The 18,962-nt window shown below is 43.6% G+C and overlaps 2 protein-coding genes across 2 annotated transcripts in view; both read right to left on the bottom strand.

Annotated features, from left to right (window-relative positions):
- LOC106546491 (syntaxin-7) overlaps positions 1 to 1,622 on the bottom strand; it is a 40,122-nt gene extending 38,500 nt beyond the window's left edge. Inside the window, exon 1 of the mRNA XM_014063368.2 lies at positions 1,470 to 1,622. The gene's annotated coding sequence lies outside the window, so the exon portion shown is untranslated. The remainder of the gene's footprint in view (positions 1 to 1,469) is intronic.
- A 14,659-nt stretch (positions 1,623 to 16,281) lies between these two features.
- LOC148045087 (trace amine-associated receptor 5-like) lies at positions 16,282 to 18,293 on the bottom strand. Its single transcript, XM_087719140.1, has one exon. The coding sequence runs from the start codon at positions 18,291 to 18,293 to the stop codon at positions 17,268 to 17,270; it is 1,026 nt and encodes a 341-aa protein (XP_087575266.1). The 3' UTR covers positions 16,282 to 17,267.
- Between the last annotated feature and the right edge of the window lie 669 nt (positions 18,294 to 18,962).

Genomic DNA, 18,962 nt, shown 5'->3' with positions numbered 1-18,962 from the left:
CCTTCCAACCTACACCAAGCTTTTCTAAACAAGATTCATTTAACATGACACACCGATTAACAGAGTTGGAGGGGACCTTGCAGGTCATCTAGTCCAACCCCCTGCCCAAGCAGGAGACCCTACATCTGCCTCTACCTAGGATGAAACTCACAACCTCCTGATTATGAGGAGAGTGTTCCACCTGTGATGGGGTGGTTTGTGAACCCAGGCAACTGCAATTTTAATTAACCATCGTCAAATAAACCCAAAGTCCTACTTCATATAGCCCCCCCCACCTCTATATATGATAACTGTATTTAGGGTAACTGTATTAAACTAAAAGGAGTCTGATTTACTTAAAATTGAGAAGGGGGGTGGGCCTTTTCATGACTGATATCATCATGTGCCATTAAGAGTGTTTTCTATTCCTGGGGATCACATACATTTAACTAGATTTTCTCCAGGTCTTTGGCCTCTTCACGCCAACAATGTATTCTATAGCAGGGGTCTCCAACCTTGGCAACTTTAAGTCTGGCGGACTTCCAGCTTGCTGGGGAATTCCGCCAGGCTTAAAGTTGCCAAGGTTGGAGAGCCCTGTTCTATAGTAAACTTCTACAAGGGAGACTATAGCAGCAGGCTCATCAACCTACAAGAACTCAAGACTCCCGCATAAAATTACCCAGGCACGGATATGTTTACGCGCAGGCTTAATCCCGTTTTCCCTCCCTCCGAAAGGCTTTTTAACCCATACAGAATCGCAATTTCCCCTACATTATACCCCTCACGTGATTGCTCCACCCAGAGAGACGAGGCGCTGAGCAAACGCCAGAAAGGAAGGGGCTAATTTATTTCCCGTTTCCTGGCGGTCAACCCCACGGGTCTTCTCCACACTCCTCGGGCGCGAGGCACCCCACAATTAATCCCTTCGCTCCTCGCCTCCCAGGGATGCTGCAAGAAAAAAAAAAAACCCGCCTGGGCAGCGCAGCAGGAAAGGCAGGCGAAATTCCACAGCATCAGGAAACCAAGGGCAGGAAAAGCAGGGGAGGCCGGGCAGAGAGACGGGCAGACAGACAGAGAAGGAGACTTCGCCCGCTTGTTAGGACAACCTCCAAACGTATCCAACGAGCACCGGGGGACAGGCTCGGCGAAGCGCGGGGGGCTAGTTGAGGCAGGAGGAGGGTTGCTGGCGCAGATTAACCTCCTGCTCTCCCAATGTAGGAGGGGGAAATGCGGAACTAGCGCCCAGCAAAGCAGCCTCGGTGTTCAGCTGGGAAACTGGGCCCAGCGAATCTTCCCTTATCTCCCCCCACTCCACCAAAGAGAGCCCCACCATCTCTCCTCCCCCTACCCAATCCTTCCCTCGGGATTGCAGTAGTTCTGCGTCGGGGCGGCGGCCACCTGAGCCTATGCCACGCACACAGCCCGAGAGGGAACAGGGGCAGCCACAAGCAGGACACACACACTCCTTCAATGCACTACTCGCTTCTTACCCCCAAGCTCGTAGATTTGGCCTCTCGGCGTGTCCCGGGTGTGGGGTGGACGGAGACGGGGCCAGGTGTCCGGGTTCCGGACTTGGATCGTCCGAGCGCTCAGCTGATCCGCCGGAGACGGCCACTCCCCTCAACCCAGCCCAGTTTACTGCAGCATGAGCTATTCCCGGAAAAGGAGGAGAAGGAACCAAGGCAGGCCCCGCCTCGCTTCCAAAAGACGCTTCACAGCTGAGATTTCGGTCGGCATAACCTGCTATGGGGAAACCAGACACGCGTGGGTTACACGACTTGCGCGCACGTGCCCCCCCCCCGGCTGGTCCGGGGACTCTGTCCTAATCAGCTACTACAACAACGAACCACTAGGCTCATGTGTGAAAAAGGCGGTGGCGGCAAATAAAAGGGTCTCCCCAGAAACCAGTTTGCCCCCAAATATCTTTTAACTGCCTGACCTTTTAAAAGCGCACATACACCCACACACGCGCGAGAAACACGTTACTAGCGAAAGGCGATACAAACGGAACAGTGCAGTCTGTTATTTCTGAACCTTCCCTTCCTTTTTTCTTGTTTATTTTTTTAAATTTATTTGGTTTGTCAAGCATGTATGACAAAACAAGTATAAGTAGGACTACCTGTACATGACCGCATCCTCCACTTGTCCACAACCCACTGGGAGGGCAATCCCACAATCAGATGTGCCCCATTGCAACTTTAATCATCTCCAAGTCTCTTGGAAGTTATTTCTATACTTCTTATGCAGATCTTTTCAGAAGATTACATACATTTGTTGTAGCTGCTCCGTTAGTTGCTGTTGATTTTAGTATTTATTTAATTTATTTAAACAATTTATAAGTCGTTATATCTCATACAGTGATCTTAGGCAGCTCATAATAACCAGTAAAAATAGAATTAAAAGGAAACATTTCCTAGCAAAGGGAGACCAACCAAATTATTAATTTTTAAACTCAACCGCAACCCTAGCCCAGTGCTTGGTGTCGGTGCAACCTTCTGGAAGTTGAAAGTGATTCTGACATCAGACATACGGGGCGGAAGTGTATTCAGCAGGTTCTGACCAGTTCTGGAGAACCAGTAGTGGAAATTTTGAATAGTTCGGAGAACCAGTAAATACCACCTCTGACTGGCCCCACCCCCATCTATTCTCTGCCTCCCGAGACCCAGCTGATTGGGAGGGAATGGGGATTTTAGAGTACCCTTCCCTTGCCACGCCCACCAAGCCATGCCATGCCCACCAAGCCACGGCCATAGAACTTTATAGTAAAAATTTTTGAATCCCACCACTGATAGGGGGACCTTCAAATCTCAGATGAGAGGCTTTTCCCAAGGATTGCAGTAGCTGTAGAGAAAGTGAGCCTCCAAAGTCCCATCAGAGGACACCATTTAAGGCAAGGGACCTTGATCGTGTTCACTTTATCTGATCTAATAGGATGGGCAGATATCCTTGGAGAGACATGGCCCCTGTGCCATGTAAAGCTTTAAAGACAATCACCAGTCTTGTATTGAACTCAGAAAGCAACTGGGGGCCAGTTTAGCTCATGTAACAGTGGTATAGCTCTGGCGAACAGAGGGGCACTCTGAACATCAAGGCTGGTGCATTATGGATCCATTGCAGCTTATGGATGGTCTTCAAGAGTAGACCCACATAGAGCACACTGCAGTGAGCCAGTTGAAAAGTGATTAAGGCATGAGTAACCATGAGCAAAGTAATCCAGGAATAGGTGCGATGAATGCATTAAGATTGTAGGAAGTTAGCATCCACCCCTTTCCTAGGAAAATGGAATATTCTAGGAAATATTAAAAAGGCAGAATAAAATATTTCCCCTAAAAGAGAAATAGAAATCTTAAGGCAGAAACGCAGCCCCAGCTCCCTGTCCCCAGCTGATATTTTGGTTATCTACAAGACAAAAGACTGGGCCAGCTTATCTACAACACAAAAGACCCTCAACTCCAGAGTAATAGGATTAGCTCTCACTCAAGATCCAAACCAGGAGAAAGCCATTAAGCCATAATAGGAATTGTCCAAAGCCCCTTCATTACAAAATCACCCAACAAGATATAATCTGGCCCCATGGGAGTCCGACAACCAACCAGAGTACATTTTATGTTTTATTGCAAATTTATATCTTACACAGGAACAGGAAGGTCCAAGGCAGGGCCCAAGAGAGACTATACATCTATCTCCCTCTCTCACCCATGTGATCTTTTTTGCCCAGGACCTCAAACCACGTGGTCCTGTCCACCATTAAACCATTTTTCCAAACAGTCTCCATATTTCTATGTCTATGTCTCCACTTGGAACCGAACCCAGATGGACATTTCTTCCAACAAGATGAATTTGTGCAAAGGTCCCCCTGGCTACAGCTGCTCACTCCTCTTCTGGCAGAAGCCATGAGTACAGGATGACGCCCCCCCCCCCAAATTTCACAGTTCTGTCAGGAGGATGTTAGTGTTACCCCAAACAGAGATATGACCTATCCTGATGTGGGGAAGGAGGGCAAGGCACACACCCACAGCATCTTGCAATGGTTGACTTGCAGCTGGTTTCTCCCCATCCAGTGCCCCACATTCTCAATCTGCAGAACTGATGCAGGAAGAAAACATGGTTGATGGTACTGAAAGCTGCAGAGAGTCCAGAAAAGGACAGACCACTCCCATCCTGAGCCCTCCAAAGGTCATCCACAAGTATGAATTATGCTGTCTTAATCAGTGGTTGGATTCAAAAATGGATGTGGCAGGGGAAGGATGCTGCAAAATTCCCATTCCCTCCCAATCAGCTGGGACTCAGGAGGCAGATAATAGATGGGGGTGGCGCCAGTCAGAGGTGGTATTTACAGGTTCTCTGAACTACTCAAACTTTCTGCTACCGGTTCTCCAGAACCTCCTGGTCCAGGGGTGGGTTCCGGAAGTCGCTACTTCTGGTTTGCTCATGCCTGCGTCGTTCATGCTTGATGCGTGCTATGTGTGCATGTGCAGTGCAATAAAAATTGCTCTACGCATGTGCAGAAGCAAAAACAAGATGGCGGCACCTATGGCACAACTGGGAGAACCTGTTCAGGAGTATGCCAGGCCTGGGTCTCTGCCAGTTCCAGCGACCCAGGCCATCAAATCACTACTGGTTCGGCCAAACTGGTCTGAACCAGTAGGAACCCACCACTGCTCTGGTCTTAATACAATAAACCTCTCCTGAATCCTGACTGCAAAAGGTTAAAGTAATATACTTCATACAGGGCCCTCTGAGCCTGGGAGATCCTCATAAATATCAAATAGCACTTTTTGCATTCTTAGGTAAAAGAAAAACATTGGCCTTGAAGCAGTGGTGGGTTGCAAGTGGTACGCCCCGATACGGGCATACCAGAGCCTGCCCAGAGCACTGGGTACCGTTCCGTTCTGGTGCTCCAGAGGGCCCACCCGCCCGCCTGCGCTCCTTACCTGTCTTTAAACCCTTCAGCACTTCCGCACACGTGCATGGCACATGCAGCACCTGCATGACGCTCCGCCCAACAGCTGGAGCATCGCGGAGGCGTCTCTGGATGGTAAGACATATGCATGCACACCGCATGCATTCAGGTGGAGGAAGCCCGGTTGCAACAGGATCAGGAACCCACCACTGCCTTGAAGACTAAGCACGACAGGACGCATGTGCAAGGAAGGAAGATGGCTACCTGAGCTCCGTCGCTCAGGTTTTGAGAAAGAATAACAACCAAAATATATGGAACCAAAGACTGGAAATTGCGGGAAAGGGATTGCTGTGCAAGACCAACATCAAGGGAGGTTCAGAGAGGCAGCTACCTGGAGGAGTGCTGCTTTCGGGCGGCTCTCGGACGGTGCTGTTGCCCTCGGTGACTCCTGCTCCGATAACTGCGATCTCGGCCCCGTTGCCGCGGGGAGCCGTTGGGCCCATGCCGGGCTGTGCCGATATGCCGGTGTGCTGTGTTCTGCTGTGCTCCGCTGCCTCGGGGGGACGGTGAGTTTGCGGTGATGTGTCTTGGGACTGGGCGGCTGACTTCTTTTGCCGCCCCCGCTGTTCCAGGCACCCCTCTCCTCTTCTTCTCTGCCTCTCTGTCACCACCGCTGCGGGGCTTCTTTCTACCCGACGCTTTGGCTGCTGCGGCCTCGGCTTCTTAGACCCCGCACCCAGCCTCTTTTGCTGTTGCTGCTGCCATCCGCTGCTGTCCCGGGTGCGCCTCCTCGGACGGCGCTGTCTCTCTGACCACCTCGCCCCTGGTGTCGCCATTTTGGGGAGTCGGTGTGCCCAGAGATCGAGCGACCATCCTCCTCCGCTGCCGCCATCCCTGGCTCCGGACGTGGCCTCACTTTCTTCTTGTCTTCCGATTCGATCTCTCGGACAATGCCACCATGAGGGACTTTTTCTGTTCGCCGCTCCGGCTGCTGCAACGGCTATGGAGATCTTTTGTCATGCCGGTAGCTTTGCGTTTTGCCCTATGTCACATGGCCCTCGCAGAAGGAGACGGCGGGAGATGAAGAAGACGTGGACGGGGATCCAGCGCCTTCTCCAACTGGCGCCTACTCCCCCAGCCACCTCAGACTTTTGGACTTTTTGCATTTTTCCGGAGCTTGCAGGAGGGAAAAGAGAGAACAAGGAACTTTTTCCTCCCAAATCACTATTGGTCCCAGCCACTTCGAACTTGCGCTAACCGCCTTTGCGGAATTAAGAACTGTGTTTCTAGCCTGTCTGTTGAGAGCATGAATGTATGAATGAAGAGAGAATGTACCCACTTTTTAAATTAACTAATTTATTATATTATTGTATTCTTTTTAATGATTATTGTGGGGTGTGTATGAGGAGAGTGTTTGTGTGGTACATATGATAGGACTGAGAGTGCGGCCTGGAGCCCCCTCCACTGAGTGCAGAAGCAGAAGTGGATGGGAGCCCAGATCCCCCTCCCGTCCTAGAATGAATGGTACATGCGGCCTGCTGGGAAGAATGGGGGCCATGGGAGAGGGGGGAGGGTCTACGGGGATGGGGGAGGGTCGGAGCATTTCGGTTACGACCAGGAGGGGCAGATATGACGGGAGCTGTAGGGCTAGCCATTACCGGGGAAGAAGGGCTCGCTACATCACAGCGATTCCTTGTTCCGGCCCCTCAAGCTCAACTCAAGGACCTGGTGACAGAGGAGATCAGGGCCCTGGTCTCAGGTTGCTGTTGCTGAATGCCAGGTCTGTGGTAAATAAAGCTCCCCTCATCCGGGACTTAATATTAGACGAGGGGGCAGACCTGGCATGTATAACTGAAACCTGGCTGGGCCAAGAGGGAGGAGTCCCCCTCTCAGAAATGTGCCCAGAAGGGTTCCAGGTGCTCCACCAACCGCGACACCAAAAATGGGTGGGGGAGTTGCAGTTATTATCCGAAGGTTGTTAGTTCCTCGCAGGATCCCTACCCCAGAAATTGTGGGGTGTGAGTCTCTCCTCTTGAAGTTGGACCTAGGGGTTCAATTGGGCTTGTTCCTGACGTACCTACCTCCCAGCTGCATCACAACAGCCCTGCCTGCGCTCCTAGAATCAGTAGCCGGGTTGGCGGTGGAGTTCCCCAGACTAATGGTACTGGGGGACTTTAATCTGCCATCTCTGGGTGAACACTCTGATGGGGCACAGGAGTTCATGGCTTCCATGACAACTTTATTTTTTTTATTAATTCCTTTTCTTTTTACTTTGTAAGCCGCCCGGAGTCCTTCGTGATTGGGCGGCCTATAAATTTACTAAATAAATAAAATAAATAAATAAACTCTAAAATATCTGAAGGTTGGTTCGAGACAGCTATATTATTAAGTTTGAATAGTTTTGTTTTTATATTATTAAATCTGAATCACTACAACTTACATACTGGCAGGCAAATATTTTTAAGTGAGTAAATAAGTAAACACATTTATATAAACTGATATTTAATTTTAAACCCTATTAAACTTGTTAGTTCTTGAATGTTCACGATGGCTACATAGACATGGTTACAGTTTTCATGTTGGCCAGCAGATGGCAGACCGATAACAACAAGAAGCAGATTTCAGTCTTTGTGTTTGGATTTCCCCCCTAATGCATTTAGAAATGTTACACTGCCTTAGGACCACAATTGAGTCCAAAATTTCTGTTGCTAAGGGAGACAATTGTTAAGTGAGTTTTACCCCATTTTACGCTCTTTTTTGACACAGTTAAGTGAATTGCTGCAGTTGTTAAGTAAGTAACACGGTTATTAAGTAAATCTGGGTTCTCCATTGACTTTCCTTGTCAGAAATTCACAAAAGGTGATTGCATGACCCCAGGACACTGCAACCATCATAAATATGAGTCAGTTGCTAAGCATCTGAATTTTGATCACGTGGCTATGGGGATGCTGCAACGGTCGTAAATATTAAAAACGGCCATGAGTCACTTTTTCCAGGGCCATTGTAACTTTAAACGGTCACTGAATGAAATATTGTAAATTGATGACTACCTGGGCACCATCAGGTTCTAGAGGCTCTCCAATCATGTTCCTAATTTATTTGATACATTACTAACCTATGCTACCATGTGTGAAAATCATATAAGAAATAAAGGTGGAAAGATTATTGTAAGAATAATCTTACAATTATAAGAATAACAGAATAATAGAGTTGGAAGAGAGCTTTCAGGTCTTCTAGTCTACCCCGCTGCTAAAGTAGGAAATTCTATGCCCGTGATAGTAAACCTATGGCACGCCAAGCTCTTTCTGCTGTCAAGTGCGCCGTTGCCCCAGGTGATAAAAAGCGTCTACAACAGAGATCTAAAACAAGATGGATTGATGACACCAGCAAGTATTGGGGGCCCAATTAGCAAAAGAAAGTTCAGGACATATTGGTTGTAAACATGTGGAAGAGGCCTTCATGCTGCAATACATATACAATGGCTAGGATGATGGTGATGATGAGTGTTTTTTTTGTTTTTTTTAACCGAATTAACTATTTGAAGACAGAATTTCCTGGTATTCTCTTGTACTTTGTTTCAAAGCAGAGATTTTTTTTCCTATCCAGAAAGATTAAGAATAAATAATATGTCTAGTCACTATTATCTAATAAATATATATTTGAATAGGGGGTGCAATGGATCCTCGGTTAAAAACTGACCTTGTCAGCTGCAGAGCTGCACTGACCTTGTCAGCTGACAATCCAGGTTTGAGACCCAAGCACTGAGCAATGGGGTGAGCTCCCATTACTTACCGCAGCCCCTGCCCACCTAGCACTTTGAAACAGTGGTGGGTTGCAGCAGCTGCTACTGCCGGTTTGCTCAGGGACACACCGCGTGTACACGATTTGCACGCACTTGAGATATGCTGTGTGCACATGCACAGTATAATGGAAGTTGCTCTGCGCATGCGCAGAAGCAAAAAACAAAATGGCAGCATCTACAGCGCTGCTGGGAGAACAGAGGCGTGTCAGGCCTGGGCCGCTGCCGGTTTCAGCAGCTCACAATGGCAAGCTACTACCAATTCGGCCGAACCGGTCTGAACTGGTTTGAAAGCATGCAAATGTGAGTAGAGTAGATAAATAGGTACCACTTCAGTGGGGAGGTAAACAGGGTTCAGTGGTTTGGTGTATAGTCATACTGATCACATGACCATGGATATTGTCTTTGGCTAATGCTGGTTCCCTTGGCCAAGGAACAGAGATTAACACCGTGCCCTAGGGTCAGATTAACAGGGAAATCTTTACTTTTATATACAGGTAGTCCTCGGGTTATGACCACCCTTGAGCCCAAAATTTCTGTTGCTAAGAGAGACACTTGTTAAGTGAGCTTTGCCCCATTTTACAACCTTTCTTGTCACAGTCATGGCTCACATTCATGTGGTGCATGCTGGGCCCCGATCCGGAACCCACCACTGGGCCAGACAGAAAATAGGCTTCAATTTATTTCAGAGTGAAACTCTGGGTAACTAATACAATAAAAACGTCAGTCCAAAAATAAAAGGTGAGATCTGATTTGGTCTAGTGATTTTAATGGGACTATTTTAATTCACGTTAGGCTTGAACCCAACCTCACAATCCATTCTGTCAGGTTGCAAAAGAAGCCTTTATGTGTGGAGTCCTGAAAAGCCAGTAATGGTTCTGCCTAATGATATGGAAGAATGGAATCTTGAATAAAATGTTTCTGCACACAATCGGCAAGTAATATATTGGGAGAAGATGACAAGCTTAGAGAAAGTATGAAATAATTTCACCAAGCTGTAGATGTTACATGCAAAGTGTCATCTAGCCACAAGGGGGAGCCAAATATCAGTGTCAAAAAATCATTTTCATAGTCAGCTAATACTGCCCAAAGATCAAGTGTCTGTGGGTGCTGCACTTATGCGTGCACGCACACCCACACACCCACCCACACACCCACACCCACACACACACGTGTATTGTTTATTCAATCTGTTTTAGATTTTGGTTTGTTAGATTTACAGTATATCCACCCTGAATTTCTTCCAAGAGCTTAAGTTACCTTACAACAAGCCTGTGAGATATGTCGAAGTTTCTGGAGCAGATGTCCCTATTTCCCATTGTTGTCCTAGTCTAATATTTTAACACTATTTTAAACAGGTTATGAATTTCTTTTTAGGCTGTGTTGTTAACAATAGGTTTAGCATTCAGAAGCTACTTCTCACATTTTCCAGCTGCACAGAACTCCTTTTCAGTTCCTCAGTTGATGTTAGCAAAATTTTAAATGTTGCCTGAGACTATTCTGTGTTTCTCTGAATAACAGAGTTGGAAGGGACCTTGGAGGTCTTCTAGTCCAACTCTTGTACAAGCAGGAGACCCTATACCATTCCAGAGCAGTAGTTGTTCATTTTCTCCTTAAAAGCCTCAAGTGATGGAGAGCCCACAACTTCTGATGGCAAAACTTCCTCTTCCTCTTCATGTGCAGTTAAAAGAATGTGTGATTTATTCCGATTTTTAAAAACTTTGTAGATTACAGATTTTAATCTCTTTTAATTGCTTTTAATATATAAACATAAAGAAGGAGAACAATAGGCATATACAAAAAAGTAGAGAACATTTTAAAACATAAAGGGAGAGGGAAGAAGAGAGAGAGAGAGAGAGAGAGAGAGAGAGAGAGAGAGAGAGAGAGAGAGAGAGAGAGAGAGAGAGTTGAAATAAATATAAATACAACAAAAATCTCAACCATCAAGTTAACTTGAACACACACAGTAATATTGATTAAGCCCTCCACAACATCAATGGAAGGATGATTCATTTATAGTAAGTATTTGTTTTCCATCCAGCATTTTAACCCATGTGTAACACAGTTTTTCCACAGTCAATACTGTAGAGAACAACAAAAGCTAACAATGGCTTCCTGGCAACAAACAGACAACCCACCTTACCAGTATGCAAGGTTCCTGCTCCCCCAGACTTTTTCATAATATCTTCTCACACACAAAAATCATCCAGGGTAGCTGTGAACAGCTGTGTAGATCAGAGTGGTTTCACACATTGCATTAAACCAGAATGTAATGTTCACTATTGGCTTCGCCTGTTGTCTGATTATGCTGTTATGATTTCTAAACAAGAGTTTGTGGCACCTGGTTGTATTTACCAAACCAACTGTGGTTTAATGCACAACTCATTATTAAATAATCTCTACTGTAGGTGTGTGAATCTGGTTATTATCCTTGCCGTGTATATTGCAGGACCCAGTCTGAAAATGCATAGGGCAGCACCTACCTATGTCAAGATATCTATGCCATTCTTAAATGGTATTGTTGGAAGAAATGTCCTTCTGGGTTCAGTTCCAAGTGGGGAAAAAGACGCTGGAAACATGGAAGCTGCTTGGAAAGAAGGTTTAATGGTGGACAGGATCACATGGCTTGAGCTCCTAAGCAGAATCTCATAGCTTGAGTTCTTGAGCAGAAAAGGAAAGAGATGCTGAGAATCCCTGGATTTTATGTCGTTTCCTGGGCTTTGAACTTCCTGGGGCACAGGAAGAGTACCCTGAGTGGTTGCTGTCATAGCTAGCTCTGTAGGTTGTCTGTGTGCCATGTTTGGTTGAAACTTGATGGATGGTGCAATGAAGGGCAATGAAATGGGGTAGATCTTTGTTATGTAGAATAGACTGGGCGGGGTCTTAATGGCGCATTAACAAAGGCCGGGGCTGAGTTTCTGCTGCTCTGAGTTTCTACTTCTTTTAGGGGAAATATTCTGCCTTTTTAGTATATCCCCAAATATTTCATTTTTCTAGGAGAGGGGTTGGTTTTAACTTCTAACAGTATCCATACTTCCATTTGATATATAATAAAACTTGTGCTGAACCTCAGAAAATATTTACCATCTTGGAATAATGAGATCTTATATTTTGGTTACTCTACAGCAGGGGTGTCCAAACTTAGGAACTTTAAGACTTGTGGACTTCAACTCCCAGAATTCCCCAGCTGGGGAATTCTGGGAGTTGAAGTCCATAAGTCTTAAAGTTCCCAAGTTTGGACACCCCTGCTCTACAGTAACTTGTGAGATTGTAGCTTTTGGAAGTGATGGATGCCAGCCACTGGAAAACCCAGACTGTTTTCACAATAATATAACCTAGTACAGACATAGCTGAAATATCATTTTTCCTCCGTGACTCAATTTCTGAACTTATTATCTAATAAAGGTTTGCTGCCATTCAAATGCATGTACTGATTAATTCATTACCTAACAAAGTTGCTGCTTTAATGCAGATTTTGGATGTCATTTTTCATTTCACAGCTTGAAAAGGCTTCTTCTTCTTTTAGAACAGGTAATTGACAGTCTTACATTGCAACTGGTAACAAAACTGAAAGGAAATAGGTAAGAGCTACCTTATTTATATTGCTCAGTGTGGTAGCTTATTCATGAACAATTTGTCAGCTATGCATTCAAATACACACCTCTAAGTTAAATGAGCTTTAACTTAGATGGCAGTTTGGTGGTTTGAATCCTTAGAGTCGCATAATGGAGTGAGCTCCCGTTATGTGTCCCAGCTTCTGCCAAGCATGTAAAAATGCAAGTAGAAAAATAGGAACCACCTTTGGTGGGAAGGTAATAGCGTTCTGTGTGCCTTTGGCATTTAGTCATGCCAGCCACATGACCACGGAAACATCTTCGGACAGCGCTGGCTCTTCGGCTTTGAAACGGAGATAAGCACCACCCCCTAGAGTTGGGAATGACTAGCACAGTGATGCCGAACCTTTTCGGCACCGAGAGCCCAAACTGGAACATGTGGGCATGTGTGTGTGTGCTGGAGTGCCGGAAACTCGAAGACCAGCTGGCCACCACGTGTATGCTTGGTTTTTCCTGACATTTTTTGAGCCGTTTTCAGGCTGTTTTTGGCCTAAAATGGCCCAACGAACAGCCTGAAAAATAACTTGTTTTTTTTGGCATTTTCAGGCCGTTCTAGAAGCTTTTTCAGGTCATTTTTTGGCTGTTTTTGGCCATTTCCCATCACTCTGGAGCCTGCAAAGACATACACGCCAGAAATGATAAGAGCAGCTGTCAAAGAGATGGCTCTGCATGCAACCTTTGGTACGTGTGCCATAGGTTTGCCATCACGGAACTAGCACATATGTGTGATGGGAACCTTTACCTTTAAGTTAAATGAATAATGGACCATCAATTTTTCTTTTAAATTGCACCCAATTTGTTATGATTTTATTCAGAATACAACATGTTGGACTCTATTGTACCATGAAATATTTATAGGAAGTCCTTTTTTAACTACCAGAAATGAGAACAGCAATTCAGTCATTAAGTGCACTGCACTGCAATTGTTTCTGATGTTATGTGCTTTCTTTTGTTTTACAAAGCTGTGAAGGTCACAATTATTATCAGGTTGATTTCTCACCCATCTCGCTGATGACTCTAAAAAGTATGAGAATTGTTTGTAAAGTTTTTTTTACCAATGTTGCTAAATGAGGCAGTCACTAAATGAGGATTAGCTACATATTGCCTTTTTCTAAGCCTTTTTCATGGGAGAAAAATATGATAAACAAGTGAAAACTATAAGAAGGTCCCTAATTGATCAGATTAAAGCTGACCAGCATTGTTTTCCCAACAAGCAACCAACAAGATCTCAAGAAACTGATACAAAAGCCAAAGGCAGGATATCTTCCTTTCTCTTTATATTGGTTATTGAAGGATAGACTGCCTCTGTTCATGAAGTTTCAATGACATGTAACCAGTACCTAACACTTGAAAGCAAATTTGTAGTGAGACAGAGAAGACATCCTATTTATCATTCTTGCCATGATGAAATTAATAGTCTAATGTGTAATTATAAAAAAACAAAACAGCTTGTGGTGGGGGAAAGTGTGTCATTGCTGAAAGCCTTCCTTCCTTCATAATGGCACACATATTGTCAGTCAAATACAAAGGAGTGGAACTCAAATTGTGATGTTGTAAATTATATTTCATCATTTCAGTGTTATTGGGGTTAGGATTACGAGAGAGGGTTTGGACATATTCACTGGAGGTTTTGCAGCCTGTTCTAAGCCTTGAAGAATTAATGCCTGATAGTCCCAGAGGGATGTCTCCATAGGGATTCCATTGAGGATCTTGTTGTGGAAACCGTTAATTTAGCGCAGCCTAAAGGCTTCCTCTGTCTGCGGTTTTTAAGATTTTTCCAATGGCACTACTCAATCTTTCACTTTCTTCCCCATTAAGGAGAGTAGCCATTAATTGCTCCAAATCCTGTCATGTCGGATTATGGGTTCTGATAATAACCATAAACAGGTCAATAACTTCCTGAGGCTTAGTGGACAACGGTCCATAATGTAGTTTCCAATTCAACAGATCTGTAGTGGTGAACGGGACATATTGAAACAAAGGCTGAATCTCTACTTGTCCCTGTCCATATATAATTCTTTGATCCATTTGGCGAAGTGGGGCTAGGGGCTGACTTCTGGTTCGGGCAGCAACGGGAGAAGTCCATTGGGTTATAGGAGAGGGGGGTTCCGCTAGAAGGACTTTCCACCTTTTGCTCATCCCTCTGGTCACTTTGTCCTACTGCCCCTTGATTAATTCCACCGCTGGCATTTGAAGGCTGTCTTGGGTGATAGAGAGGAGCATATGGAGGGGGACCTTCTTCTTCAGAGGGTGCTGTTTGGAAGAGAGGCTTTTTCTCTTTTTGACCTTGCTTTTGCCATTTTCTTTTATTCAAGCCACACAGACCTTCATGGCTTCCTTTTTACATTTACGAAGCCAGTCAGGATTTTGTTGCACTGCTATCTGCCACTGGTCAATATACTGATGTTGATCTGGGTTTTAGCATCTGTTATGATCTGATGTACTTTTGAAATGATGTCTGGATTAAAACTGCCTTCAGGTTTCCATCCTACATTAAAGGACGCCTTCTTCACCATCTCAATACATAGGGACAGTCAAAAACTCTTTACTTTTGAGTGGGAAGACCCCGTAACAGGTTGTAAGAGGCAGTACGCTTGGACTAGGCTTCCCCAAGGATTTAAATATTCACCTACCCTTTTTGGTGAAGCCTTGGCCTCGGACCTAGAAAATTTCCAGCCTTGCAAAAATGGAGATGTGCTACTCCAATACGTGGACGATATCTTAGTAACAGGACAGACAAAGGAGACTTGTTGAAAAAATACCAATCAACTGCTCCATCTGTTAATGGACAAGGGATATCATGCCTCAAGAAAAAAAGCACAGTTAGTAAAACCCCAAGTCAAATATTTGGGATATACCATAAGTCAAGGACAAAGAGCAATAGGACATGAGCGAAAAGATGCTGTGTGCCAAATTACGGAACCAACAACCAGGAAAGTGTTGCAGGGATTTTTGGGCGCAGTAGGATATTGCAGAATTTGGATTCCAAATTTTGCACTTTTAGCCAAACCTTTGTACACCTCCATGAAGGGGGGTGAAAAAGAACCCTTCATTTGGGGGCTGGAACAAAAATGGGCATTTGACGCCCTAAAATCAGAATTATCTCAAGCTCTGGTAATGGAACTCCCCAATTTAGAAAAACCTTTTAATCTCTTTGTGGATTCAAAAGGCAATACAGCTCTGGGAGTCCTGACGCAAGAAAAGGGAATGCAGTCACTAAAAACCAAAATGGCGGCAGCCCAGCAACGGCAAGGGAACTGGTTTGGGGATGTGGCAGGCCTGGGTCACTGCTGGTTCTACACTCCGTTGCCAATTTTTCCATTGCAGTGCAGCACCCAGAATACACTTTGATAGACAGGGGGTGGAGTGGATAATTTAACAACTGGTTTGCCTGAACCGGTGCAAAGCGGCTGAATCCCACCACGGACCCTAGTTATAATTAATAACTTGAAATCTAGCTCAGATTTAAAAAGGAGATTTGCACATGAGAGGAGGAGAGGTACAGCAAGAGGGCAAGGTGTGTGTAGCAACTATTCCTGATTTTTTTTTCACAATAACTGGATGGCCTGGAAACATTCTCTCTTCCCATATCTGAAGTAAGCTTAATGTCATAATTGAGGAGGGCTGGATTTGCAGTTCACCCTATCCAACAATGCTGATACACAATATACGTACTTTGTTTGGTTTTGGTTCAGCCTGTCATTTAACCCAACAGATATGATTAAACAAATAATGGGATAGAACAATGTGTCAAGCAGCTACATATCTGCTTGCTTGATATACAAGTGCAAAAGCCAATGTCCATGGCTTTGATATCAACAAAAAGGAGACAAGTCACATCTTGCTGTTGATCAAGAGAACTCAGCTTTTATTGCTTAGACATAATTGAAGCTCAAAGATACTGAACAGATTATTGATATTTACATATTTCTTCACATCAAATAATTTGTTCCAGAGAGATTCATTTATGTTTCTTATTTGCAAGCAGGATACGATCAAACATGGGGAAAATATTTTCTAATAAATAAGTAGTGATGATTAGGTTTTGAACATGCAACTACATATAACATCTTTCACAAAGAACATTTCTTTTTTCTCCCATTTGTCTTTTTGTTATTATTCCTTATTATAGTTGAAATATAGATGTATTATTTTAAATTTTAAAAGCAAATGAACTTTGATTTACTGATGTCACCAAGTAAAATTGCCTTCTACAATTAATCTCTGGTTCCTATTTTTTCCGATTAACCTGTATGAGCTTTCAACCCTATTTTCACTGTTTGGTTGAAATGAATGGCTTACCTGTAGGCCTGGACAATGCTGATCCCATTTGTCTATGGAGATTCTCAGTCATCCAGGTCATGGTTGTCCCAAAGGTACTTTTACAATAGGCAACTGGACTTTCTGGTTTTTCCGTGAAGACATTTTGCTTCTCATCCAAGAAGCTTCTTCAGCTTTTGGATGAGAAGTGAAACGTCTTCAAAGTAAAACAAGAAAGTCCAGTTGCCTCTTGAAAAAGCACCTTTGAGCTGATCTCATTTCATTACTAAAACAAAATCATTCTTGTAATAAATGTAGAAAGAAAAAGAAATAAATAACAGCCCATTAGGTTGTCTTGAAAATAATGGAATCAAGTTGGAATCCTTTGACAGTGGACTTTAGCACTACTCTCCGGGAAAAAAAAATGCGGTGCAATAGGCAGCAAATTAATTAATTAATTAATTAATTAATTAATTAATTAAATTACCTACCCAAGAAGGTGATTATTTGGCGTGGGTCATGAAAGAGCCGAAAATGATGAGATATTTAATTCATTATTGTTATTTGATTGTCAGGAAGAGGAAGATTTTTTTCATCTCTTGATACCGAAATTGCTTTGTTGACCTTCAGTTGTATGTGCTTTAATTGCAAGGTGGATGTGAATGCTATTTTCTACTCCCCCCACAACCATATTTGCCATCCCAACCATAGATTATTCCTCTTGATATAGATCAATTGCAGACGTTCTTGTAGAGAAGGCCTGGCATGTTAAAATGAGCTTCACAGCTTTCCTGAACCAACGATAGGAAAACACATAAATCAAGGGGTTACAGGCAGAATTAAAGTAAGCAAACCAAATAAGAACATCAAACACAACAGAAGGGGTAATGAAATCCAGCAGGCTATCTACCATAGTGTCTATGGTAAATGGCAACCAACAAAGGAGGTAGATTCCTACGGCGATACCTAAGGTTTTTGCTGCCTTCCTTTCTCTTTTTGCAGCTCCTGTTTGATGTTTGCTCCCTCTGGGCTTTTTGTTCATGCTCCTGATCTGTTTAGCTTGTCTAGTTGCCACTATAAATATTTTGATGTATAACCCTATCATGATGAGACAGGGGAAAAAGAAGACAGGGAAGTTGATCCAGCCCCAGAGTTTGTTGTACAGCAGCTGACAACTCCCAATGCAGGGCAAGCTTTGCAAAAACCGCCCTAACTCTTCCTCAATTCCTTTGCTGTAAAGGAAGATGGATGTGTAAACCACAGGCACCCCCCACCCCAGGGTTATGTAGATGCAAGCAACCCGTAGGGTGAACTTGGTGGGATAGAGCAAAGGATCACAGATGGCAGAGTGACGGTCGACAGAGATAAAACAGAGGTGCAATATGGAAGTCAAGCAAAAGACAGTGTCCAGAAAAGTGTGCAACCGGCAAAAGTCATCTCCAAAATACCAGCAGCTCTCCACAGAGCGGATTGTGCTGAAGGGAAGGACAGTTAAGCCCAGGAGGAGATCTGCCAGGGCAAGAGAGAGTAGCAAGAAGTTAGTAGGAGTATGAAGTGCTTTGAAGTGATAGATGGAAATCACCACCAAGAGATTCCCCATAATGGTAACTAACACACCAATAGCACAGACCATGTAAATGGCTAACTGGACTCCAAACGGATGGAGGGTTCTTGAGCAGGATCCATTCATCATAAAGCACAGCGGCACTGGCGTAGTTTCTTCTGCTGTGGAGCTCATTTGGCTTCCTACTGCGTTAAATTTCTGCTACAGCAAACGTTCTGCAATAAAAAGAGGGGATTATGTGAATCTCGAGTAGTACTAGTCCCTGTCTACTGTCCCATTTATTTGTACCCATTTCCTGAGTTCTTATTCATGTTTATTCCTATTCGTACATGAGTGACAAACAAAACAAAATAATATAATAAAGTAATAAAATAAAATAACATAAAATAATAATATAATAATAACATAAAATAATAATATAATATAATAATATAATAATAACATAAAATAATAATATAATAAAATATAATAAAATATAATAGTATAATAAAAGTATAATAATATAATAGTATAATAATAAAATAATATAATAATATAATAAAATAAAATAATAAAATAATAATAATAAAATAAAATAATAAGATAAGATAAACAAATAAATAAAATGTGATCCCCAACACTGGGAAACAATATCAGAAGTTGAAAGATTGCTATTGTAGCCTAAGGCACTAAATGAAAAATGTGTCATCATTCGATCTGGTATAATCCCATTGGTTTAATATTCAACATTATTCAGCTCTTCTCTTTCTTGATGTGTCACTGTGGAATCATTCTTAGTTTTTATCTTTGCCATCAATCAATATGCTCATCTGTTATATATTTTATCTTTTTTTAAAAAAATAT

This window comes from Thamnophis sirtalis, unplaced genomic scaffold (assembly GCF_051295495.1).
Source record: "Thamnophis sirtalis isolate CommonGarterSnake01/CBP01778 unplaced genomic scaffold, rThaSir2_p1.2 scaffold_6, whole genome shotgun sequence".
Lineage (NCBI taxonomy): Eukaryota > Metazoa > Chordata > Lepidosauria > Squamata > Natricidae > Thamnophis > Thamnophis sirtalis.
The sequence above is the reverse complement of the archived record's forward strand: the minus strand, read 5'-3'. Positions and strand labels throughout refer to the sequence as shown.